The following is a 27,719-nucleotide window of genomic DNA, read 5'->3' on the forward strand; positions in this document are numbered from 1 at the left end:
TGATAAACAATGTATTAGTTATGGCTGAGAGATATCTTCATGTAGCCTCAGGAAAACAACCTTGGGGGAGGAACAACTATAAAGAATGAAGAAAGCCCCCACTCGTTGTCACACTCTGCAGGCACTTTGTAATGACTGTATGACTGCTGACCTTTCCTTGCAAGGGAATAAATAATTGTTAAAGACAATTGATCCATGTTTGTCTCCTATTCAGTAAGTAGAAAATTGTTTGCCACTACAATGTATTAATGGTTAATGTATATAGGTCTGGCCGACCAAAAAGGGGTGGGGGCATAGCAATTTTTATATATATATAAAAAAAAAGGTTTCATGTTAAAGTATTGCTTTTTAAATCAGTGAGTAAACAATTAGAATTTTTAGCTCTCGATCTTGAGTTTTCTAAATCTGTCATCATAACAATCGTTGGTTGCTATAGGACACCATCTGCTGATAGTAGTGCTCTCCCTTCTTTATTCCAGCTCTTTTCAGCTCTTGATGCTAAAGAATTGGTAGTTCTTGGTGGATTTAAATTGGAATTGGTTGCATTCAGCAACTGATGAATTTAAAACCTATTGCGATGTATTGAATCTTATTCAGATTGTTGACAAGCCCACTAGACCGAACCTACAATGTCCAGAAAAATCATCACTGATAGATCTAATCTTAACAAACACTCCCCATAAGTATTCAACTGCATCTATGTTTGTGAAAGACATCAGTGACATCGCACTGTGTCATCGCAACAGTTAGAAACACAAAAATTCCTAAAACCACAAGGGTTCCTAGACGATTTTAATAATTTGGAGTGGAAACAAATTAATTTAATTCCTGACCTTGAAATAGCCTAGGAATTTTTTCTATGCAAATTTTTCTGCTTTAGCCAACAAACATGCTCCTCTCAAAAGGTACAGGGTGAAGGGTCGGACTAATGCATGGTTTTCTCATCTTTTATCAAATATGCTTCATGAGCACAACCTGGCATGGGCAAAAGCTAGGAAAACCGATTTAAATTCAGACTGGCTTGATTTCAGGCGATTGCGCAATGCATGCACGGTTGTAGTCAGAAAAGCTAAAGCTGAACATTTTCTTGCACACATCTCACAATCTAAACAATTCATCAACATTTTGGAAAAGTGTTAAACCATTAACTGAAAATAATATGTATTAATCAGGGCTCTCATTCAATCATTGATAAAGTAAAAATGATTAATTGTTTCAATGAACACATCATAGCTTCTGTTTTTTTGCTTGATTGAATTAATGGTGCTCATGTGAACCTTTCGATTGTTCAGTCAGAGAGCTTCGTGTCTAGTCAATCATTCAACTTTTCACCAATTGCAATCTTTGAGGTGTGCAAAGCCCTTAAACCTTTACATGTTTCAAAATAGGCAGGTCCTGATAAATTGGAACCTTACTTTTTAAAGCTAGCAGCTGATCTTATTGCCCCACCTCTGACGCATATCTTTAACCTTTCTCTTGTCTTAAATGAAATTCCACTTATGTGGAAATCAGCTTTTGTTCTTCCCCTGTTTAAAGGCGGAGATCCCACGCACCCAAATAATTACCGGCCCATTTCCAAGCTGTCAGTCTTGGCCAAAGTCTTCTAAACATTTGTCAACAATCAATTAAAGGACTTTCTGTCTGTTAATAATACCCTGTCTGATTTTCAATCTGGTTTTAGAAAATAACATAGCACAACTACGGCAGCCTTAAAAGTACTAAATTATTTTATTGAATCTGTTGATAAGAAACACTGTGCAGCCTTATTCATCGATCTATCAAAAGTATTTGATACTGTTGATCATACCTTACTGATATAACGACTTAACTAAACATACAATTGGTTGATTTTAATAACTATCTCTCAAACAGAACTAAATGTGTACAGGCAGAAGGTTTTATCTCAGATTCACTTAATGTAACTAAAGGTGTGCCACAGGGGTCGGTCCACTCCTATTTACCACTCCCATTTACTCTATATACAAATAATATTGATCAAAATGTTCAAAAAGTACATTTTCATTATTACGCTGATGATACAGTTATATATAGTTCAGCATCCACTCCCAATCTGGCTCCCTCTCAGTTACAGCTTGCATATAATATTGTTCAGCGTAACTTATTTGAATTAACTAGTTTTAAATGCTGATTAAACAAAATGGCTTTTTACTTTAGACTCAAATCCAGTCTTTCCTTTGAGGCAAAAAAAAAGCTTGTTGCAGCCACTTTTATGTCTGTTCTGGACTATGGTAAAGTTATATATATATATATACATGCATCTTCATAGTGTTTACATGCTTTAGACACTGTTTATCATGATGCACTGAGGTTCATAACAAACCTTAAAACCCTCACTCATCATTGTGTGTTGTATGCTCGGGTTGGATGGTCTGCTTTGTCCACCCGAAGACAAAAACACTGGCATGTTTTTATTTTTTAAATCTATCCTGGGTCTACTTCCTTTATATCTTTATGCCTACATCGGTAAAAAGCATGTTTGTAGGTCCCAGGAATTATTCTTACAGTCTGTTCCAGTGGTACGTACTGAATTGGGGAAAAAGGCCTTTAAATTTGCTGGTCCCTCTGCCTGGAATACTTTGCAAAGTACGTTGAAACTTAGGGAGCTGGTTTCATTGGACATTTTCAAAGTAGTTTTAAACGATTTGGAGAATGAAACATCGGGCTGTAGATGTTTTAACTAATTATGTATTGATATTGAAATTTGATTGGGTTTGCTTGTGTTGTGTATATGTGTATGTATTGATGGATGTTATCTGTTAAACTCAAACGAGCTGTGTCTGTCAGTCTTGGCCAGGATGCTCTTGTAAAAGAGATTCTTAATCTCAATGTGCTTCTTTTCCAGGTAAAATAAAGGTTATAATAAACTATACCTGCTCTATTTCCATACAGCATATATTATCTGACTCTGTGGGCATTATTGTCCGACTCTGCGTTGAAATGAACAACGTTACTGAGAGTTTCTGTTATGATATTATCATTCCGTGAGATTGTCCTGACACTGAGTACATTTGCATTTAAAGGGATACACACTAAAATTGCGTGTTTTTCTCAGCCCCATAAAGTGACAATTTAAACATGCTATAAAAAATTATCTGTTGGGTATTTTGAGCTCTGGGGACATCAGAGACTTATTTTACATCTTGCGAAAAGGGGCCCTTTAATTCAAAAATAAAAAAAATATATTTTAGTTAACAATAACAACAGTGAAGTGATGAAGTAAAAGAAATGTTAATAACAAAAATACTTTTATTCATTAGATGTAAAACAAATTAAATAAATAAATAATCCCTAAACATTTACTAACCTCAGATATCCACCATCAAAGGTGACTAACAGCCCTTCCTTCCAGTAGATGGTCTGGTTGCGACGGACACGGAACGTGCTGCAGCGATTGCGCTGCTGGTTCCCCGCAAAGCTGTAGATCACGGTACTGCGGCTCCTCTGGTTTTTCATATTCTTTTTGGTCTCGAATGCCTATTTTGAAAAATGAAAAAGTAGGAGACATACATCATAATCAGTACACTGAAACAATCGATCAGCTTCAACGACACTTTCACCTGAGAACTTGTCATATAAGGAAATACTTTAAAATACAGCTACAAGCAACGTCTACATGGCCAAGCCTTCATTTTGATACTGAATGATTGAACAGTTTTGTTTGGTTCAGAAAGTTTTACCAGTAGGTGGTGCTACAAATTTTAATGACATTCTCAGGGCAATGTGGCATTGATAGAAAGAAAAATTTTCAATATGCAAAAGCTTTGCCAGGACAATGACTCACTTCCTGTTTGGTGTCTTCGCCAGCAAAATTGTTAAGGCTTTTCTGGAGAATAAAATCCAGTAACTGAATTTGTGTGGTTTTGTCTTTGTCTGTGTCTGTGTCTGACCTGAACCAATTTTGCCGAAGATTCAACAAACACTGTAGGAGGAAAAGCAACAAAAAAACAAAAAAAAAAAACAAAAAAAAAAATGCAAAATTGGTCCAAAATAGCACAAAGTAGCACCCTAGAAATACATGAAGTGAAGAATCATGACGTTCATCATGACGAAATTATGATTTCTGGCTGGATTTCATGTGCCTAGGCCAATAGATGGTCTGGCAATGATGCATAGCAAGTTTGATGCCAACTAGACCAAGCGTTGCAAAGATACGTCTCATTTCCTGCATGGCATCCTCATTGTCAAATTCATTGATGCATTACTAATGCTGCACGATAAATTGCAGTATTACTTATTAAATCGCAAAGGCTTTGATTTAAGTAAATATATGTGCTGTGTGTTTCAGAGTGAAGTGCAGCACTGTGCTCTTTTACACGCAAGCAACTCAGCCTCATTGCGACTGATCGCAGTAAATGCTGTTCCACACATACTCATATGCTGTGAATTTGGGTCACTTATAATGTTCATTTAGGAACACAGAATGTGCAACAATATTCTCAAACTTGTAATAAGAAGTGCTTAAACATCGGCAGTTGTCAACAAAAGAGATTTAAAGTGATCTTAGATTTAAAGATTTAAAGATAAGATTTAAAATTTCACCATGAAATCTTTTTTTTTTTTTTATGGAATATTGTGGTATTTATAATAAATGATTTATCAGTGAACATCTTTTTTCTTTTTAAATCCATGTGCCCTTGTAATCTTTCATCAAAATAACTTTCTTGCAGCGACTTCTCTTCTCTGATGACGTGTTCACAGGCGCGATTGCGGGACAACCTGTAAATCACATAAGATTCACCAACAGCAAACCACAACAATCCAATCAATTCCCCACAGACAAAATCAAGTTACGCCCTACAATTTCATCTGGATATTCGTCAAAATAGGGAGGAAAAGACTATCGCAAGTTTCATGCCGACTTTGAGGGCTCTCTGCGGTTTTCTGTCAAAATAAATGTTTGATGGTTTAATGTTTGAAGATGAAATAATTAAGAAAATCAATAGTATTGTAATTGTACTGTTGTACTATGAAATAAATGTATTATTATATGATTCTTTTTCATAAAACACTAGATTTTTTATTTTAGAGTGAAATATAACAATAGTAAGATTTCTTATTTTGTTTAATAACTTATTAAACAACAACAATAATGTGCCATGCGTTTTCCAGCGTCTTACCATGCGTTTTCAGGGGCTGTTGTAAACTTCAATGTGGCCTCAATCATGTGGCCTCTAATTATGACTGCAATTATTAGACTTTTATTGGTCAGTTAAGCTGTCATCTCAGGGTATGCGTTTACCTGTATGTCCATCTGGTTTAAACTGATTAGCATTCTGGCTATAAAGCGCTCCCAAAATCCCGCAGGTACGAAGCTCATCTTAAAATGCCGCTGGATGTTGTTGTTGGTTTGGTGCCGAAAGCCGTGGATGTCCAGAGCAGGTTTGGGTGGCAAAAGGTGTGGTAGCAGATAACTATGAAGAGAAGACGACATTTCTGAGGCAAAATTAGGTTTGAAACAATGCTCACTTGAAATGCATAATATACAATAACTCGTAATGTGCTTCCTAGATGGATGGTTCCCATAGGGTGTAAAAAGTTCATGAATCACACAGAAATTACAGCCATTAAATAATTAAAAGATAAAGATATTTTTATTATTAAAATAAAATATAAAATATATAAAATATATTTATATAATTAAAAATAATAAAAAAATTAAATAAAATAAAAAATAGATTGAAGTTACAAAGAACAGAAAGCTATTGTTTTTAATCTATTAAATATTTCTATATATTAAAAACATGTTCTGCATTATTTTCACAATAGGTTTATGCTTTACCCATCTGCATATGAATGAATGAATGCTGAAGTTACGAAAAAAATCCATTGTTTTTACCTGTTGCTGGCCACTGGTAAAGCGATCTCAAACTTGGCCAGGAACTGGAAGTACTGTTCTTCTGTTTGTTGGGTGAATCCAGTTCCTACCAGCAGCATGCGGAGGTCCTCCGCCTTGATCACTCCATTGCAGGCCACGGAGCGCGAGCCCCTCAGGTTGATGATGCGTTCCAAACACTCGGACAGCCACACGGCATCCAGGAAGTACAGTTTACACAGGCCGTGACTCGTGTCAGAGAAATGCAGTATGGTGCCGGTCTCAATGAGGAAACTGATCGCTGTGTGATTCAGAAAAGATGTTATGGAGCCATATTCTTCTAATTGAACCCTGTTTCACTTGGAAATGCATTAGATTGCAGCGGTCAAATAGGTTGCAAGGAATTCACATCTATTTTAAACTTTAATGTGAGGAACTGTGAATGAAATAAAATTTTGTATTCCAGAATACAAAATTATCAATAATAACTTAACATGAGGGACGATTTTTTTAAACTGTATTTAAAGATCTAGAATTCCACATGCTTTGAAATTTACAAAAGAAATTAGGCATTAAAACAATGTGCGGTAAAAAAGGTGTGCTGATTAGTATATTTAAAAAAAATGGGGCAATTATTTAATTAATTTAATAAATAATCAAATTAACTAAATAAAAAAACTCAATTCATACGGATTAAAATATAGATCAAAGTTAAAAAACTGAAATATAAATATGTATCTCAAAAAAATTATATAAAAAAATATTATTAATATACATTAAAACAGTTATTATTTTTGTAACTTATGCACTACCTGTCTGTAGATAGATAGATAGATAGATAGATAGATAGATACAGAAATATAAATATGTATCTTAAAAAATAGAAAATATAGATTTTAAAATAAATCTATATTTAAAAACATTTTATACTTATTTTGTAATAAATGATGCATTACCTGTCTGCAGATCCTCATAGTCTTTGATGTCGCTAGCAGGACTCTGCTCAATGATATGCTCCAGTTCCGTGTCCGTCAGGTACTGAACCTCATCGGCTTCGTCTCTCCTCAGACATTCTGCCTTTATGGCCTCCTGCAAGGTTAGGTAACTTTTGGGGATCTGTATAACAACAAAAAGACACTGACTGAGATATTTCATCTTAAAGACATTAAAGTAATACAACTCCTTTTTGGGGATCTGTATAACAACAAAAAGACACTGACTGAGATATTTCATCTTAAAGACATTAAAGTAATACAACTCCTTTTTATGCATTACAGATGCAATGCAAAACTGCTGCACAGCAGCACACTTCTCACACTTATTTACTTGTTTTTCCTCAAAATATCCACTAAATGCATTTGAGGTGGAGCAACAGTATGTTTGACTTTAGTTTTCCATCTTACTGAATAGATGTCAGAGAGTACAGTGATTAACGCCATCCATAGTCTTAACTAACACTAACCAGTCTTCCCACCAGTTTGTGACAGCTAGCAGGGTTGCTGATGTCCCTCATAGAGCAAGCAACCTGAAACAACAGCCTCTTGAGTCCGTCCACGCCTTCTAGTGTCTTACACGACACCTCACTGTCAAACAACCACACATTTATTCACACAAAAATCAACACAACAATTCCATTAAGGAAGCTAAAGCATGTTATAATGATAATAAAACCAACTGTAAGTGTTTCCATGTAATGTCGGGGTAGCCACTAGCCCGTGCACCAGAAGGGGTTCTGCAAAGTGCCAGGATATACGCCCTCAGCGTAGCGACACGCTCGGTACGAAACTTAGTGTCTATGAGGTCCAAATGTGTGCCAATGACAATGACAGCAGAGTTAGGGGCGCGAGCCTGAGGGACACACACATGAACAGCAACACATTATAGACTAGTGTATATTTGTATATGTTAAACAGATATTTTTTCAAAACTCATCTACAGCATGCCAGTAAGTTTTATTTTTTCCCCTTGAGTCTTATCTATTTTTTAGCTTGTGCCCAGCATTTCTAACTTATCTTTGCTCTATTAGTAAATATGCACATTCTGAAAATATATAAATATAATTTTGTCTTTGTTCTTTATCTTTGTATAGGCCATAGAATTTAGTTGATATAAAGCATTAAATAAGCTTTAAGTTATGAATATGAACTATTCCATAAACGTAAAAAAATTAAGAACTTTATTAAATTAGTAAGCAATTTTTTATTAATTAAACTATTACCAAATAAATAAATAAATAAATAAATAAATAACTTAGTTTGCAATGGCAAAATTATTAACATTAAACTATTGCATACATAAAAAAACAACAACTTTATTTAGTTTGCAATGGCAAAATGCTGTTCATTATTATTCAAATACTCAATTAAGAATAATACTCAATTGATATATGCAAAATAAACACAAACTTTATTAATTTAGTTTGTAATGGCAACATGCTGTTCATTATTATTTAACCATGCCATAAATAACAAATAAATACTAAATTAATAAATACTAAATACCAAATTATTAAATTACTTATACATTTAGTTTGCTATGTTGTTCATTATTATTAAAATATAAAATAACTTCTAAATAAACACTAAATAAAAAAAAACATTTATCTACACCTCATCAAATAAAAATAAAAAATGCACCTGTTTCATAGAATGACTCAGTCCCTTTAAGTCAATTAAAATCAAAATTTATGGTATGGAGCTCAGTATGGAAGCCTCCTGACCAAAGTTAGTGCTTGAACGCTGCCATTTTTTCCAAGTGTTTTATATTCTTTGCTCACCTCAATGTTGAGCAGCCAGGACTGTAGGTTGGCCACGGCTTCCTCTCCCAAAGCCAGATTCCAGATCACCATATACAAAGCCTTATCTGTGAAGAAGCACTGGTTTACCGTCGACATGCTGGCCGGGCCACCAATGTCCCACAAATTGAATGACACCAAGTCAACCTGTATCCAGAGTAGAAACAAAGGCATTAAACAGCCTGACAACATCACTCAATACTCTTACTTTCATCAAGGCATTTTGGGACCAATTATAAAGTTTCTGAAGTGAAACAATGGTTATTTTGTCCCATTATGAAGCAACTTGGAGTCAATATGAAATAAAATTTACCCTATTACAGATTGCAAGTAGTTAAATGATACAGTACATTTTGAATACTTATTTTTGTCATTAAAACTTTCTTTGTCTGATAAGTGCATTAAAGTTGATGTATACAATTTGAAAAACTTTCTTTTTTTGTGGGAGAATGTTTCTTTTAAACAGCAAATCTCAAAAAACTCTTGCAGTGAGTCAGCGGTGGAGTAAGTGTTCGCAGCTGCTCGAGGTGGAGCGACATCTCTGGGGCTTTATAACATCAGTGTGCTTGTGTATATACGTTTGCTTCTGTCTATGACATACGTGTAAGAGGCCATTCTGTGTGTGTTTATAAGAACATGTCTATATGACATCAGTGTGTGCGAGACACTGTCTCAGGTTTTATACGTCTGGCTCTGACTCAGGGCGCCTGATGAGAATTGAAACACCGTTAACTCCTGCTAAGAAACCATGTAAGGCCACAAATAGGGGTCCAAGGTCCAGAGCTGCTACTCATTCATAAACCCTGATGTCAAAATGTTGGCATTTAAATGGCTTTGTGTGTTTTTTAGACTTGCTACAAAGGTTTTTTTTTCTGCCTTATTTTTGTCTTATCATGTTTACAGAGTTAAAGCAAACATAGCTGTTCATTTCCTCATAAGCAAGCATTGTGGGAAAAACACATCTGAAGGCACGCCCTGAAAAACAAATAAGATAGACTGGGAATTCAGTAAAAGCTCAAATGATGAAGTCACACATTGTTTTTAAATCAACATAAGAACACGTCCTTTGTCTACAGTGCGTTTCAGTTTCTTTCCTCACCAAATGTACTTATTTTTATGGCAGCAAATGTATGCATATATTAAGAAACACATGAACTTTAATAATGGATGGATGGATGGATGATATTTATATATTTGAATATCTGGTTTTATATTCAACATTTATATTATGCATTCTGCTAAATGTATTAAGCAATTATAATCACAGTAAAACAATACATACATACACATATACATACATACACATACATATATATACAGATGGTGGACAACCAGAATGCCTATTACCGCCGCGGAAATCACCGCGGCAAAAATAAACCAGCCGCATTTCAAAGTCGTTCCCGAAATGACCGCCAGGTGGCGCAAAGGGACATTGCGCAAAACAGCAGCAATTGCCGTATTTTAAAATGTAAGTGGGTTAAATATAAAACCCTAAGCCTAATAGGCATATTTTTCATATATATAAATAGGCCTATTAGGCTACAACAGAATAGAACCAAAGATAGAATCAATTTTAGAACTGAAAAAATAGAATCAAAAGTAAAAAATAGAGACGATATTAGGAGCAATGACGCTGAATATTTTTACTATTCTATTGAGGCATAGATAAATGAAGAGCTCTCGTGAGCGATACAATTGCATAGTAATTTATAGTGATTTCAAAAGCAGTCCTTAAAAAAAAACATGGAGTAGTGTGGCATAATTTTTGAGAGATTACGCGGAACGCGTTTTAGTTAAGATCCTGGTTTCAATGCCCTTAATGTATGTAGGCTAGGCTGCTTAAAAAAATGTCACAACGCGTTTTGAGATTGTTTTGAATTAAACATTGAAGTTTAAAATGTAGTGTTTTGGCACACCAGGCCGAGTGGCGTTACGCATTGTTCAAAAATCAGGTTTTATTCTGGCATGTTGAATTGGCGTTAGATTTTTTTTTTAGATTTAGATTTTAGATTTCCTTAGATTTATTTTTCTCATAACAGCTAAAATAACTTAATATATGCCTTGTCTTAATATGACCTACTTAATATAGGCAATAGGCATATAATAGCCTATATAATAAATTAGCAAAACTTGGCCACTAAATATTTAATTTTCAATTATTTTAATTATCACAATTAAAGTTTTAATTTAATTAAATTGAACAAGCGCAACAATCAGCATTTAATCAAATATTCTAAAAGATGTATTATTAATAATAATAATGTTATTTCAACATAATATTTCGTTTTTTCGACATAATATGTGTGCGTGCAAGCAACAAGCAAGATGTGTATTTATCCGGTGATGCGTGCATTGATTTTTATCAATAAACTAGTGTTTTCTGACAGTGTCGACTGCAAAGATGAAGTTGACGATCGCCATATTTGTAGTGAACCCACCTAGAGAGAAATGCACATAAAGACATAATCAGAGAGTAGCCTTTTTCTTTTCGTTTTGAATTATTTCGTTTGAAGACATTTCAAGCTTTGTGTATTTGATGTATTTATCATGTCTGTGTGAGGCATACGCTGAGTTTCGTTAAGTTAGGAGGATGAGATGCGCTCCAGCTGACGTGCAATGCAAGTGACCGCGCGGGCGCCTCCATGATTAGTGTCTGTTATATTTGCTTCTCTTACTTATTAAATCCAGGCAAGGGTTGATGAAAAATTTATTAAAATTAAGATACAATTTATAGAAAACGAAATTCACTTTAAAGAAAGGTTTTCTACTAAACAAAACTTAATGAAGTGGTCAAAATCATGTCTGACCCACTCCATATCCATCTCTCGATATAATGCATCCTATCTTACTCGTGCTGTTCACTTTTCATATTCAACATAGATGGAAAAAAATAACATTAGAATATTTTAACAAATATGATACTAAATGAGATTATTTAATGGCTACAACAGTATATGCCTATAGACTCTATTTGTACAAATTGCTGCACATTAATTTAATTAAATGAAACCTTGTAACGAATTCACACTGGTAAAGCATACTGAAATTACATCCCTACAAATTTATTAGGCCCTACTGAAAATAAATGTATCGAATTAAAGCAAAGTATAGCCTAAATGTTAAGACTGTAAGCCCTTTGCTTTTTAGTAGCCTATAAAGGACTCTTATAGCCGACTTTGTGTTACTTTAATTTGTAGAGGATTTTTTTAACTCAAACATTAACACTGAAATAAATTAAACTAAATGATTGTAAAATTTTTGGCACACCACGACGAGTGGCGCTATGCATTGTTCTAAAGCCAGGTTTTATTCTGGCATGTTGAATTAGTGTTCGACAAACGCGGCGGCGCGTTAATTTTTTGAATGAAGAGCGCTTCTCGCTCTGCGAGCGAACACATACTGGAACGTTAGGCCATGTCGCATCGAGTGAATCGTGGCCGAGTGGTTGAACTTACGTTACAATCATTTAGATGACACGGGTTCGAAATCCCGAACTTACTAGGACTACTGATTTTTTTATATTAGCCTATTAATGCATTTTATAGTCTATTGTTGACGCAGAGAGATTTGTCTAGTTCTAAAACATAGTTTTTTTTTTGCTTATAGTCTATTTACAAAATAAAATCACCATGCATTTCCATTTTACACTAAGGAGCAAATATTATACAATGACTTTACTTCTGTAGCCTATAATAATTCCAATGGTAATTTCAAAAGCAGTTCTGTTAAAATTTATATATATATATATATATATATATGACGTTTAAACGACAAACAATAAAATCAGAACCAGTATTCTGTTGCGTTCATAGTGGCAGTAATGCATCCACGGCTTTTCAAAATGTCACAAAGCGTCTAGAGATTGTTTTGAATGAAATATTGAAGTTTATAATTAAGTGTTTGGGCACACCACGACGAGTGGCAAACTCTTTGTTTTGTTTTGCAAACTCAGCTAGCCTGTGGGGGGTTTGGAGAAGGCAATAGTTGCTTTATCGTGGGGGTGCAGGACAGAGGTGTTAATGTTCCTTCTTTCATATGGAGAGTGTCGGAGCCAGCCTGTTGAGCAAGCAAAGGCAAAATTCTTTTAAGGATTAATCTCAAAATCTCCAAAAGTCCATAGCCTATGTGCAGTAGGCCCTATATCTTATTAAATTATATATTGTAGTTTTATTGATTGTATTTAAAGGTTTTCCACACACAAATTTCAATTTAGCAGATACAGAGCTCTTAAATTCGCGACCCACCTCGTTTTATTGTAAGGTGAATTCAGCAAGGCATGTTGTATCTTTGAAGGAACAAAAGCTATTTGTTACAGTTTTTTTCTTTCGTGATTTGTGTGGATGACACACAGCGACATATACAGTATTATCAGCTGTATGGTGTTTTTTTTTACGCTGAAATGCTTAATTTCGAGAAAGACCCGCCGCGCGCAGTGAGGGAGACCAAACTTCCTAAAAAAATACAGAGAGGCGAAGAAAAACGCCTGTTCTTAATTTATGTTGCTTTGAACTTTTTTCATTTTGTACCGTTTTAATTTTTTAATTTAGCTGCAATTTCTTTGACAATAGAAATTTAAAATGTTGCAAGAATAAGATTCTGTGTTTCTTATTTTGCATCACAAAGGGAATAAAATCGCATCGATGCAACCCTGTTTAAATAAATAAACTTTCCCGACACTTTTTTCATACCTTGAAATGTGCAATGGGTTTTCAAACTTAATTAATTTTCTTTTTCTTTTACATTTTCATTGTTTATTTTTTAATTGAAAGCAATACTGTACTGAAAGTATTTTTCTGATTTGTTCGATCTGTTTTGAAAAATGTCTTCCGTTGCTATGGCCGGGTATAACTGTCAGTCATCTCAATCTCGTGAATGATTCACACACACACAAAAATAATTTAGCAGATTAAAGACGAGCTTCATCATCTTCATTTTCTGGTGCAATCGGCTGACAGTCTTCCTTCATCTGATGTGTCGTCTTTGCAGCGGCTCAACTGGAATGTAGCAAATTGATGTTGTAATGTACAATTGATATAATTAAACAAGATGATTGACTTTAATAAACAGATGCATATTTAAGCATCAACGGAAAAAACATAAACACTGTCGGCTACACTGAGATTCGATCTCAGATCGTTTGAAGCTTCGAGAGGCTATTGTTATTGCATTGACCACAGAGCTATCGTCTGAATAGCCTAGGTAAACTATTTTCTCTGTTTTAAAAGTTTGTCATATTCTTTTTTATTTGTTTATTTTTTTTTAACATTGGCAATTTACTGTCTCGAAATTATGTGTCGAAAATTTTTTTAAAAAGTGTTTTTACAAGACATGTGCTGTTTGTTTGTTTATTTATTTATTTATTATTATTATTATGCAGATGTTAATTCAGCCATTCTGTTGGATAAAAATTGTCCCTAATGTAAAATGGAAATTAATGGTAATTTTATAAATATAAAATATTTAAAATAGGCTATGAGAAAAAAACAATAGGCTATGGTGTAGCAATATTTTAGAACTATCAAATCTTTCTGCATTAATAATAAAAAAGTAGCCCATGTTTGTTCGGGATTTGAACGTTATAGCCTACCACTCGGCCACGAATTTGTTTTGTTTTATATTGTTTGAAATGTATTTTTACATATTTTGCTTTCGTTAATGTTAACCAATTCTGTTGTAGCATAATAGGCCTATATTTTTTCCCTAAAAGTTTGTTTTATTCTCTGCTTCGTTTGTTTATATTTTTACATATTCAATCAGTCTCATTTTTGTTCAAATAATGAAAAAAGTTTTTTTTTTTTTTTTTTTTTTTTACAAGATCTTGCGCCATGTTTTTTTTTTTTTTTTTTTTTTTTTTAATAAACAGATAGGAAACTTACCTTTTAAAATGCCGCAGTTGCTGCTGTGCGCGAACGACTTTGAAATTCGACTGGTTTATTTTTGCTGCGGCAGTAGGCTAATAGGCATTGTGGTTGATTATTTATTAAAGAATTCAAATGATAATCATAACAACATGTAAGCCTATTTAATTCTGAATAACAAAGAATGCTTAAACTGACTAACATCGGGTAACTGCAAGTCCTGAAAATGTTTTAATTTTACGGTAAATTATTTTAATTTATTTCACTGTTATGTTTCAGTTAATAAATCTACAAACACATTAAAATAACACGAAGTAAGTAACCTATTGACATAGCCTTTCTAAATTATAGAAAAACTGGGCACACAATGTTAACGTGTGTCTACTTTGTTTAAATTTAATGAATTTGAATTCGTTTAACCACAATATTTATCTTGAATTTATCTGTGACCTCAGCTCAGATTACTGCCGCGGCAGATTACGTCATAAAGAGAATAAACTGACACTTTTGAAGTCTGTGATTACAGCGCCACTCAGCGGTAAAAGGCAGCAAATACACATCCCAATTTTGCCGCCGCGGGAACGGCGGCGGTAAAAGTCTCATTCTGGTTGGCCACCATCTGTACATATACATATATATACATAAACATATACATATATATTATATATATATATATATATATATATATATATATATATATATATATATATATATATATATATATATATATATATTAGTGTTGGGCGATATGCTCCATTTTCATTTTCAGTTAGCCTGTGAGATCGGCGATACACGATACTATCGTAAGGGGGCGGGGCTTATTTATTTGATCATTAACTTGCTTATTTACTCATTAATTTGCTTGTTTAATTACTTAGTTTTATAGCATGAGAATATTTTTCTATTTTCCTAGCAAATGTGGAGTGTTTATTAATAGGCTAAATCAGGTTATTTCCCGGTATAGTGAGGTAAAAATATATCCTAATCATTCTTGTATGTGACTCTGCTGAGTATTTCAACATGACAGTGGGAAATTTACAGACACATAGGCTACTCATGCGGTAATGCAGCATTTTGACTGTAGCCTATTTCTGCACGAGATGAGAACATGTTTTTATAATTCCTTGGATCAAGAAAGAGTCGGAGTTTGCGATATATGTGCACTTAAATACACAGCAAGGACGCTTTCCAGTCATATAGCCTATCACATATGTGCACTTCAATAAGCTCAATGAACGCGGGTTAATGTGTTTTGCATGCTAAAATCAAAGTGAGAATATTCGATCGGCTTATACTTAAAATTATGACTTGACTCTGATAAAGGAAAACGGGTAAATGCGTTTACATGACCACATGCATTGTCAGTTTATTCAGTATAATTGGGTTAAGAACATGCATGTAAATGCGCTCACTTATTCCCTGAAAGTGAAACCAGAAACGTACTTTCGGCATCTGTCTGCATTAACGGCACATTCTCTCAGAGACGGATATATAACAGTTTAGCAACTGTCTTAATTTACTGGCTTAAGATTACTCTTGTGGACCTACATTAATGACAGTGAAAAAATGAGAATATTTCTTGTTAAACAAGTTGTTTTTTAAGCGTTTGAAGCTGCTTTTGATTTTCAAAAGTGTTCATGAACTAAAGACTGTTATTAGGCCTATATAATTTTACTGATATTACTATATTATTAATAATTTTTTGTAAATGTATTGTTTTTAGTGTTATTAGTGTGATTAAATGTTTTGTTAATGTGCTATGGAAACAAAATGCTGACAAACACGATGCCGTTTTCATCTTGGCTCAAACGACAACTGTAGGCCTATAAGAATGATGCGTTTCTTACAAGCACTCTTGACAATTGTGTGTGTGTGTGTGTGTGTGTGTGTGTGTGTGTGTGTGTGTGCACCCTTACAGAAGATTTGACTACTCCTACGGGTCGCTCCAGATCCCAGCTGGACGTGTGGATGCTGCAGTCAGTGTTGAGGAAGGGTGAAGGTTTGCCAGTCTGCAGTCCCTCCAGCAGAGCACTCTTACCCTGCCGGGGAGGACCGACCACCATCAGCTTCAGCAGTCTACAGGGCTCTGCTCCTCGCAGCTCCGCACGCAGGTACGCCAGAACCGCAGCAGGACCTACGGCCAGGACAGAGAAGGAGAGAGATCTGCCTCAGCTCAGTGTCTCCATCACTACACTACAGAGATATTCAATCTCTTCCCATCTTTATTTTAATGGTTTCATTCTTAAATAACAAACTTCTTTGGTAAAATTTTACAATAAGGTTCCATGTATTCACATTAGTTAAGATGAACTAACAATGAAAAATACTTCTAAATCATTTAATAATCTTAGTTCAAGTTAATTTCGACATTTACTAATACATTGCTAAAAATCAAAAGATCAATCTTAATATTATTTAATGGACCTGTGCTGAAATGAACTAACAATGAACAGATGCATTATATTAAATAACATTAACGAAGATTAATAAATACTGTAAAAAATAAAATATAAAGTATTACTCATTGTTTACAAATGGGACATTATTTTTCATTTGAATTGAACTCCATTTTAATTATTTCTTAATTCCTTTTTAAATTTGTTGATTGTCACTTTTTTTATTTACTCATCACTTTGTTATTTAAATTTTTTATTATAATACTTTAAAATATTAAAAATAAAGTGTCTGTTAATAGATGCATTTATCCAAGTGATAACTGCAATAGAATAACTTTATATTACTTTTATATGTATATATGTGTGTGTGTATATATATACATACACACACAAACAAACATACAAACATGAGATTAAAGATTCTGAAACCTAAAAGTAGATTGTGTTGTATCAACAATACAGTTATAGTACATCCACATGAGTGACATGTCAAGCTCCAGGGCATCTTCAGCTGAACCACACCGACCCACACTTCCACCCATGGCGTGGTTTTCACTTCAAGATAATCAGCTTTACGCTGCTGATGTGTTCGTGTGCGCAATGTTTGTTAGGGACACTACCTCCTCTCAAATCTCTTGAGTCTGTTGTTATGACAGCACAACGCACTAAATATTGCAACAAATGCTTCAGCTCTATGATGAATCGACAGCTGGCTGAACAACTCACAGCTGGAGTCACCAATGTAACATTAATCAGACAAATCCTAGATTATACAGTTTTCAAAGGCTGAACTGGAATATCATTTTCTCTAATGCAAAAAAGCAATGTTCAACATGACAACATTTAGCTTCTTACAGAATAAGGTACTTCACCTAATTAGTTTCAGAGATGCATTCACATTACACTCATGCATTTGGCAGATGCTTTTATCAAAAGCACTTTCATTGGATTCAAGATATACATTGAGTTGAATGTTGCTATGGTAGCACAAAGTGCAGAAGATGAATAAATCATTATTTCCTTATCCATTCATAGCATTTATTTAGCAGCAGTGTTTAGTTTTATTTAAAACATTTAAGCCAAAACATTATGACCAGTCACAGGAGAAGTGAATATAGTTGATCATCTCCTATCAAGGCCACATATTGACGTCTGGGAAGATTAGATGTTAAGGAAACAATCTGTTCTCATAATCAACTGTTGGATGTTGGTGAAATAGGCAGGAATAAAGATCTGAGCGACTTTGACAATTGAGCATCAGTGGGATGTGCAGGACCGAAAAAGTTTGATCCACAACGGCTCCACCTCGTAAACTACAGGACTTGAAGGTTCTGCCTCTAACGTGTCAGATACCACAGGACACCTTCAGGGGTCTTTTAGAGTTCATGCCTCATTGGGTCGGTGCTGTTTTGGCAGCATGCGAAGGACCAACAGCATATTAGGCAGGTGGTCATAATGTTTTGGCTCATCAATGTATTATTATTATAGTTTTTATTAATATTTTAATTTAGCTTAATTTTGTTTTTATTTTCATTTTATTTGAATTTTTTGTAATTTTGTTATGTTTTATATATATATATATATATATATATATATATATATATATATATATATATATATATATATATATATATATATATATATATATATATATACAGTTATTATTTATTTTTAGTTCTAGGGCTGGGTATCGAGTTCGATACTTTTTAGGCATCGACCGAATTGCCTCGATATCATTGAGTATCAAAAAAATGTCTTGTCGTTAGGTACCAAATTTCGATACCTGAGGGGTTAATCTGGTCAACGTCAGTGAAACACTAAGCATGTAGCATGTATGATGTGCCTAAATCAAGTGCTGGTGATTGGCTGTGGCGAGGCATCAAGGAAAAACAGTAGTTTATGTCGGCTTGAAGGCAACAGTGCAGCGCGTGATGCAATGAATAGCCCAGACAAGCACCGCGTGCGTCGTGAGTGCTGTGTAGTAAACACGCATCTGCGCCATTCATTGATGCAGAACCATAGCACAGAACATGCAGGAATCATATTTAAATAGTCCCTTTGCATTTTAATATTCTCACTTTGACAACATTTAATTTGAGAGAAACTATCGTCACATCACAGAAGGAGGTCTACACTGCAACCCATCGAAAGAAACTGCCATAGAAATATATTACTCTTGTACAGTATAATCTTAATGTAATACTACTGCTACTACTACTAATTCAATTATTCTTTAAAAAAAAATTAATTACACATGCTTTTTGGTTAATACAATTTTATTTAACCATCCAGAAAAATTAAACCGGGGGAAAAAAACAGAATCAAGAAAAATTTAAACGGGAAAAACAGAATTAACTCACATTAAACTAGGTATCTTGTAAAATGTGCTTATACTTAAGGTTGGCTGCATTAACAGTTTAGCTTTCTTGTTTTTTGTCCCCTCTTCACATTAATGTTACAGCCTCTGTTATAACATTATCTGTTCATAAAATCGGTACCGAAAAAAGTATCGTTCAGGAACCTGTATCGAAGTCATGGTATCGGTATCGATATCAAAAAAAAAAAATTAAGGATACCCAGCCCTATTTAGTTCCTAATTTGTGTTTATGCTTTAAATTAAACTAAAAGAAAAATAGAAATGTTGCCTTGACAAATAACTGAAATAAGCAAGCAGCTGAAATTGTATTTGCAACTGATTGTATTTCAGCTTTATTTCAATTAGCAAACATGCTAATTTAATTAATTTAGTTAACGATAATACCTCTGCTTAGCAGTTGTGTAAAGACCTGCTATTCAATAAAAAAAAAATTGCATTTGCTGAACCACCACCCTGAAAAATTGTTTATTTCGACTGATCTGACCTCATGAAGCATTTATAATATTGATGTGTGATTTTTATTGCTGAATATTGTTGCATGTGTTACTTAAATGTAATCTCAGCAAGTTTCTCATTCAAATAGATATGCAAGACTAGAAAAGTTGCCAGTGTCTTACCATCTTTCCTGACATCTGCAGGGATGTTTGTGATGTTCAAGTCTTCGATGTCCAGCTGCCAGAGGTTGGAGAGCTGCCCGAGCTCAATAGGAAGTTCCTGGATACCTGGATTACTACGGAGACAGGAAGGATTAAAATCAAGATATGGAAGTCTAAACAAAACATCATTACATCCTGTTAATTGCTGAAGAAGAAAGGAGAGAGGAATAAGTCTTTTTGGTACAGCACATTAGTTTGACTTGCAACTCTTAACTTTCACCCACACTGTGAAAACCCTGAATCACCAACTGTGATTCTTAGGCTCCATTCCAAAAACTAGTGAAGTTCTTTGCTGTACAGCTGAATAGGAGCCTCGTAAGTGACTGATTTGTCAGGCTCTACACAGACAGCAACAAACAAATAGTGCTGCATCATACCAATGATTGATTTCAGCAGTTTGGCATTAACATGTTGCTAAGATTAGGCCAAAAATGCCATAATAAACATAAAACGCAGAAATAATGAGTAAAAAAAGTACATTTTTAATTTAAATATAAACATTTTTCTTAAATTCAATGACTCTACTTTTTAATACTTTAGATTTAGAATCATTATTTCTATCTGCCATTTTTACTGTATAATAAAGTGGAAGAAATGAAGATCTACCCTACTGCACATGTCCCATGATTTCCCTGTGACTCACTTGGAAAGATAGAGTTCAGAGAGGTTCTTGAGGGCACATACTGACGGCGGCACACACTCCAGCTGGTTGTCATTCAAGAAAAGAACTTCCAGAGAATCCCGCAAGATTGCAGGAAACTGAATGGGAGACACTGCCAAAAGAAAAGAGCCACAGAAGATGAGCACTTCACCATAACCACATAATGTAGATTTAAAATCCCTGGAGACTAATGGATGATCACTGATGACTGTGGTAGTAACTCTAAAGCTAATATCTAATATTACTGACTAATAAGGCTGGGCGATAAGACCGTAACATGGGCCTACTATGAGACTGTAGAAACATGTCCATATTCGCACAACCATTAGGACTGCTTTGCTTTATTACCTCGCAAAAATACAAAATATATTTTGGTTTGCATTACCAACCAAAAAGGATAAAATAATGAAATAAAATGAAGTGTCTTTCATTTAACAATGCATTATCATAACAATTCATTATCACGCAAAGCTGAATTTTCAGCATCTTCAGTGTCACATGATCCTTCAGAAATCATTATAATACAGTATGCTGATTTTCTGCTCAAGAAATGTTTCTTAATAGTATTAAGTATTGAAAACATTTGTGCTGCTTAATATGTTTGTGGAAGCTGTTATACATATTGTTTAGGATGCTTTGATGAATAGAAAGTTCAAAAGAACAGCATTTATTTAAAATAGAATTCTTTAGTTTTATTATAAATATAGTTTTATAGTTATATATAATAGTTAATTATATAGTTTTATTATATAATCCGTCCTAACTTAAAAAAAAAAAAAACATCGGCAGTACAAACAACTATATTGTGATAAGTTTTTATTAAATAATATAAGATTTTGGTCATACCGCCGAGCTTTATTGCCTAAAAACACTTAAAATGAACTAAAAATATGAGTCCCCCTTTTGGACGAAAAAATTATTTTGGATCAATTTGAAAGGGTTTTATTTTAGATTCTGATGCCATTACTAAAACAATCCACACACTTGTCACAGACTCAACAAAACATCATTACCATGGTGATATTACTCTAGATCTACTGCCTGGGCAGTTTCTCTGTGGTAAGTTTGGTAAACTCCCTTCAGGGCTGGTTATGCCATAATTACAGTGTGAAACTGTAACGTGCCATGGCAACGTAACCACAGTGTTTGAATGTACTGTACCTGGCTCTTGGTCCCGTCTGTGCCACGTAGTGAAGAAGGCCAGTTTCCTGGTTTTAGTCGGCTCTCCTGTCCTAAAATAACATTCAGAGCACTCGATTTCAGATATTCACAATATATATGTCTATATACAACCACAATGACTGCGAAGATGTATTAGTGATCTAGAAGGGCTAGAAGAGCATTTTGTTCTAGAAAATCATTTGTGCCAAATTTTAAGGCAGCATCACATGTATCCTTTGTAGAGATGGCAATCCCATAATGCATAATGTGCACTTAGCAAAAGAACGTTGATTAAAATATACATATAATTTATTCAATAAAGAAAAGGTAGCTAGCAACAAAAACAGACTATTTTATTATGTTACTAATTTATGCTTATTACAGTTTCACAGCATTGTCCAAATGCGGTTATCATAGAAGGCATAATTATGAACAGCCTTCAGATTGGTAATGTGCCAATGGATGTATTAAAATGCAGCCTATGTAGGCTCACTAGGTTTTGGAACAGAGCCTTTCTGTGTGTGTATATATTCATATATGTGTGTGCGTGAGTTTGACCTACTTCCCCAGTTGGTTTCTGGACAGGTCTAGTGTTCGGAGACAAGAGCATTTCCATTTGTTGGGAGTGGGCAGAGTGGAGATTTGGTTCCCACACAACTTCAGAGAGACAATGGCCTAAAACACACACAGTTAATATTTGTGACGCACACACATGACGCACGCACACATCATTGCTGGCCTGATCCATTAAGTAATGATGCAATAAAGTAATTTTGCAAGTGTGGGCTTACTAGCTAGCACATTTATCTGCTGTACATTTTCTATAAAGAATGTTTAAAAAACTTGATGCCTACTACTCTCAAAATACTACAAATAAAACTATAAAAAAATAAAACAACATAAAAATAAAATAAGAATAAAAAAGATGAAATAAAATGGAAAATTAAGAAAATAAAAACATCAACAAAATAAAAAACAATAAAATAAAACATAAAAATAAGAATAAGAATAAAATAAATAATAAAATACAACAAAATAATAACAATTCATAATAAAAATAAATAATATTAAAATAAAAAGTAATAAAAATAAATAATAAAATAAAAAATATTCAAATAAACAGTAATCAAATCATAAAATGAAAAACAAATAAATATTAAACAAACAATAAAACAAAACAAAACAAATAAGGAAAATGTGAATGGTGTTATCCAAAGCAAAGCTTGCCATCTCAACGCTAGAGAGTTGAGTGAGGTTGCCAGAGGATTGCTATGAAGTTGCTAGGGCATTCTGGGTGGTCTGTGCTCCAAGTCAAAAGAGCCCACACTCAAGTCTCTATGCAAGTCCATGTGATTTTTTTTTACCATTTTTTTTTTTTTTATCTATCAACAAGATAACAGAGTAACAGCACACCTCTCCTCAAGCTGCACAAGCAATAATAAAAGTGATGCTCACCTTATCCTAGACATAATATACGCACTCAACAGTTTTTGTTGTGTGTTAGTGTGAAGTGTGATATCCTAATACAACGTCAGTTTTGACTAGCACTTCACTGTTTAATCACTATCTTTGCTCCGAGACTACATAAATATTTGGTATTTAAAGAGCAGAGATTTAAAAGTCAAACTGTTCGAGCATTAAATTGATTTTTAGATTAAAAAAATTCCTGTTCCCTTCTTCCTTATACACTTTCTTAAGCTCTTTAGTTTGCAATCTCGATTTCTCACTCTGTCGTTGGCTTTGTGTTGACATCTTGCCACTTAACTTGCAAAATTCAATAACTATAAAATCCCCATCTGAGCTGTTCTGCCGTACGTTTGTAAACACTTCATGACACACTTGGTGTCTTTCAAGCTTACTAGTGTAATTTTTTTTATTATCCTTGCACTTTTTCCTCTGATTCATTGGTATCTGTCACCATGAAGGAGATACAGAAGGAAAACCCACAATCTTTCAGTGCTACAAATGACCTTTAATGTGAGAACAGCGCCACCATGAGGTAGAAAGACAAAAGAAACGGGTGGACAGAGGACAGTATAAAAGAAAACAAAACTAATTTGTCTTATTACAGTAATCAAATTAATTAGAACAATGAGATTGCAAAGTACAACGTCAAGACAAATGCAGGAAAAAAAAAATCAAGGTTAAAAATTCTCTTTAGTCAAACTATTATTTCTTTTTTTTTTTGCTGTGGACATATTTTCGTTTGATTCACCCTAGCATGGTGAGTTCACAATAGTTGAGTTGCTCCTTACCTCCAGCTCAAATATGTAGGAGGGCAGCTCCTTTAGGACGTTCTCAGAGATGTCCACCTCCCTCAGATGAGTCTTCCAGAAGATGGAGATGGTGTCAGGAAGAACCTCGATCTGGTTGTTTGAAGCTTTGCAGACTTTCTGTGGGGTAAAATTGTCCCTGATTATCATAATTCTCAAACAACACATACCATGGTATTTAATGAAGCACTATCTAAATATACCATGATACATAACTATGGCATTCATCTTACCCAAAATACAACATTGTATAATTTATGCAATACTGTTTCCTGAAATTGTAACTGTTGTTCAATTTCATAAATACATTGATGTATTTAACTGCATTAAAATGCACATTTTCAGTTCCATATTTATTTTATTTGTAATATTTTGGTCCTCTAAAATATATAAAATAAAATATAGAACAAAACAAAAATAAAAACATCAAAAAACAATAAAATAATTCAAATAAATAATAATAATAAACTAAAAATAAATAAAACATCAAAATGTATGTAAATAATTATACAAATGTATTTAAATAATTAAATAAATAATAATTAAAAAATAAAAAGCAAAAACGACAAAATAAACCCATATCTTCATTTAAAAATATGTTGCTAAAACTGTAGATTCTCAAGCCCTGCAGACTGCACTAAACGTGTGTGTGATCAGACTGTGTTTGCAGCGGTGACACACCAGAGGACAGGCCCAGGGATCCGGGAAGCTGGTGAGTTTGTTTCGGTTGACATTGAGACAGCTGAGGGTCTTCAGGCAGTGCAGTATGGAGGAGGGAAGATCCGTCAGGCTGTTATCGGACACGTCCAGCTCCTGCAGCTTACGCAGGCCGATCCAGTTAGTGCCTGCAGAAGAAAAACAGCAGATCTGCCATGATAACCACTTTAAAACAATGTAACACTGAACAACCATTCAGAGTAACTGTATACTTGCTGTATTCATTACATTAATTAAATTAAAAAAATTCGCAAAATCAAGGCTGAAAAAAACCCACAACGTATTAGATACTTAAGGAGTGCTTAAAAAAGTAGGTAGTAGGTAAAAAGAAAGTTCCTTCCACATAAAAGACATTTTAGTTTTGAGGTTGGTATTAAATTGTAAAATAGATATACAGTTATACTATTATATAATACACATTTATATTAAAGGTCCCATGACATGCTATTTTTTGTAGGCTTTAATATAGGCCTTAGTGGTCCCTAGTACTGTATCTGAAATCTCTTTTCAAAAATTCAGTCTCAGTGCAGAATTATAGCCACTACAAGCCAGTCCCAGAATGAGCTTCCTTCAGACAGGCCGTTTCGGTGTCTGTAGCTTTAAATGTTAATGAGGAGGAGAAAGGCGGCGCAAGGTGGAGGGTGGGTGTGGCCTTGACCATCTTGCGCAACGGTACCGGTCCGTGCATGTTAGTTGGATATAGCAATGGCACGAAGACACGCAGTCGTTCAAGCATTTCAGTTTGACCCAGAATCTGATCCGGATGGAGAAGCAACAACTCAGCGGTTCCAGCAGGACATTTCCGAATGGTTAGTTTAAAATATTATGTCTGGATACGGTATTTTATTCGGATGGTTTACAGTTATTATCATGTAGCTAACGCTAACCTACTGTTGCCTTTTCATGAGAGATCTGTAACATCTGTAATTTATCTTATTACAATTACATGATCATCAAGCTCTGCGATCTTGAAATGCGGATATCGCGCGCGCCGTATAACCAACAGGAAAACGGTTAACCAAATAACAAAGAAGTGTACAACACTCGTGTTACAGTGTGTGTATTCACGGTATTCACACACATAAACTGCATGGCTGCATAGCTAATGTGACAGCCACATTCTACGTGTAACAGTCTAGGCAAACATAAACAGTAAAGCAACACACTTATATCATTAGTTGACTTACTGTTCCGAGGTGTGTAGCTGAGCCAAAGAGAGTGATGCAGACTTTAGTTTCAGACGTTCAGCAAGCCCAGCTCTGTATTAACCCTTCGGTGTTCATTTGTACATCCAGTTATTGAGCAATTGTTATGCTTCGCTCGCTCAAAAGCCATGATATCTCTCGTGGACAAACTAAAATCGCGCGCGCGCGTTCCTACTTCCTTCCTAGCACATTTTCTCATGGGCGGAAAATATTCTCTGGGCGGGCAAAGCAGAGACAGGGGAGGTAACATTCCTCCTTATAACGTCACAAGGAGGAGACGTTATAAGGAGGAGACAAACTAAAATCGCGCGCGCGCGTTCCTACTTCCTTCCTAGCACATTTTCTCATGGGCGGAAAATATTCTCTGGGCGGGCAAAGCAGAGACAGGGGAGGTAACATTCCTCCTTATAACGTCACAAGGAGGAGATAACGTCAAGATCAGCGCGATTGAGCTTCCATTTTCTCAAAGGCAGAGAAAGATAGCAAAAGCTCGATTTACACCGATTGAAATTTCTAGAAACTTGGGGACCATATACAGGCTAGGGGAACTCATATTAATGTTAAAAAACCTCAGAAAGTGAAAATTTCATGTCATGGGACCTTTAAATGACTTCAATCATTAATAGTCTGATGGAAACAAACATTTGAATTTGAAATCCAGACCCAGTGCAGTGAACACGGATTAGTAATCCTAAACCGAACTGCTGAAACTGCTGTGGATGAGCGACAGATAAACAGAGTGTGCCACTGAGTGGTTGATGCCAACCTAAAGAATGTTGTCTATTCTGCTTATGCAAAGATCTGTACGTGTCGGCATGTGAGACGCCAATAGGGAGTGTGTTTGTGTGTGTACCGTTAGGGATGTTGAAGAGGCTGGTGAGTTTGTTCTTTGCTGCAGAAATCAATTTCAACTGGCCGAGGTGAAGCAGACCGACAGGGAGACACTCCAACTCATTCTCACAGAAATTCACATGAGATAATCTACAAAGGAAAGAGGAGTTATTAGCGAGAGAAAAGGACGATGGCCCTGACAGTATCTGCAGACGTTTTTCACATTTCCTGAGCTGAATTTGGGTCAAAACATTTGGATGATAACATGATAAAATAGACCTGCTGATTACATTCAACTTGGTCCCACTTTAGCATGTGATCAAGAAGAATCACAATTGAGCTCTTTAATATCTCAATTGTTTCTCCTAGACAGCAGTGAGACTGAATGGAGACTTTTGTTTACATGTCCTGCTTTTCAGATGTTTCTCCTGAGACAGATGTCATAAGAACAGCATATTGTTGACCACTTCTCCAGCTTAGTTTTGCTAACTACACTGGTCCACCAACTAAACCAGCACTAGACCAGCATAAAACAAGCCTTTTCATGCTGGTCAAAGCTGGTCTTTTCATCAGGTTTCCTCCAATCCTGCTCCTGGAAAGGCCACTGTCCTGCAAAGTTTACTTCCAACCCCAATGAAACACACCTGAACCAGCTAATCAAGGTCTTACTAAGCATACTAAACTTCCAGGCAGGTGTGTTGAGGAAGTTGGAGCTAAACTCTGCAAGACAGTGGCCCTTCAGGGCCAAGTTTGGACACCGCTGTTCTAGAGCTTCAGAAGAGATTTCAACAATGTTTCAAACAGATCTCAAATTTGGAGATATGAAACAGTGTTGTGTTAATTAAACTAAAACTGTAAGACTATTACTAAAATAAAAATGATAGAATTTGTAGATATAAAATAGTTTTTCATTTATTGTAATAAAGCTGAAATAAAATGAATATTAGATGAAACACT

At 34.8% G+C, this 27,719-nt stretch overlaps 2 protein-coding genes across 2 annotated transcripts in view; both read right to left on the reverse strand.

The window, feature by feature from the left end:
- The window catches only part of LOC308687382 (uncharacterized protein), a 439,906-nt gene that overhangs the window by 77,476 nt on the left and 334,711 nt on the right, over positions 1-27,719 (reverse strand). The window lies entirely within an intron of this gene.
- lrrk1 (leucine-rich repeat kinase 1) overlaps positions 1-27,719 on the reverse strand; it is a 102,562-nt gene that overhangs the window by 49,024 nt on the left and 25,819 nt on the right. Inside the window, exons 8-22 of the mRNA XM_081393904.1 lie at positions 26,785-26,912; positions 24,691-24,854; positions 23,992-24,129; positions 22,299-22,411; positions 21,737-21,807; positions 20,558-20,687; positions 19,876-19,988; positions 16,402-16,619; positions 8,610-8,774; positions 7,509-7,681; positions 7,296-7,416; positions 6,790-6,949; positions 5,858-6,134; positions 5,261-5,432; positions 3,326-3,495 (exon numbers count right to left, since the gene is read on the reverse strand). Of these exons, the coding sequence (XP_081250030.1) occupies positions 3,326-3,495; positions 5,261-5,432; positions 5,858-6,134; positions 6,790-6,949; positions 7,296-7,416; positions 7,509-7,681; positions 8,610-8,774; positions 16,402-16,619; positions 19,876-19,988; positions 20,558-20,687; positions 21,737-21,807; positions 22,299-22,411; positions 23,992-24,129; positions 24,691-24,854; positions 26,785-26,912 (2,313 nt within the window). The remainder of the gene's footprint in view (positions 1-3,325; positions 3,496-5,260; positions 5,433-5,857; positions 6,135-6,789; positions 6,950-7,295; positions 7,417-7,508; positions 7,682-8,609; positions 8,775-16,401; positions 16,620-19,875; positions 19,989-20,557; positions 20,688-21,736; positions 21,808-22,298; positions 22,412-23,991; positions 24,130-24,690; positions 24,855-26,784; positions 26,913-27,719) is intronic.

The sequence above is a fragment of the Scardinius erythrophthalmus genome (genome assembly GCF_964197995.2).
Source record: "Scardinius erythrophthalmus genome assembly, chromosome: 2".
NCBI classification, from domain to species: domain Eukaryota; kingdom Metazoa; phylum Chordata; class Actinopteri; order Cypriniformes; family Leuciscidae; genus Scardinius; species Scardinius erythrophthalmus.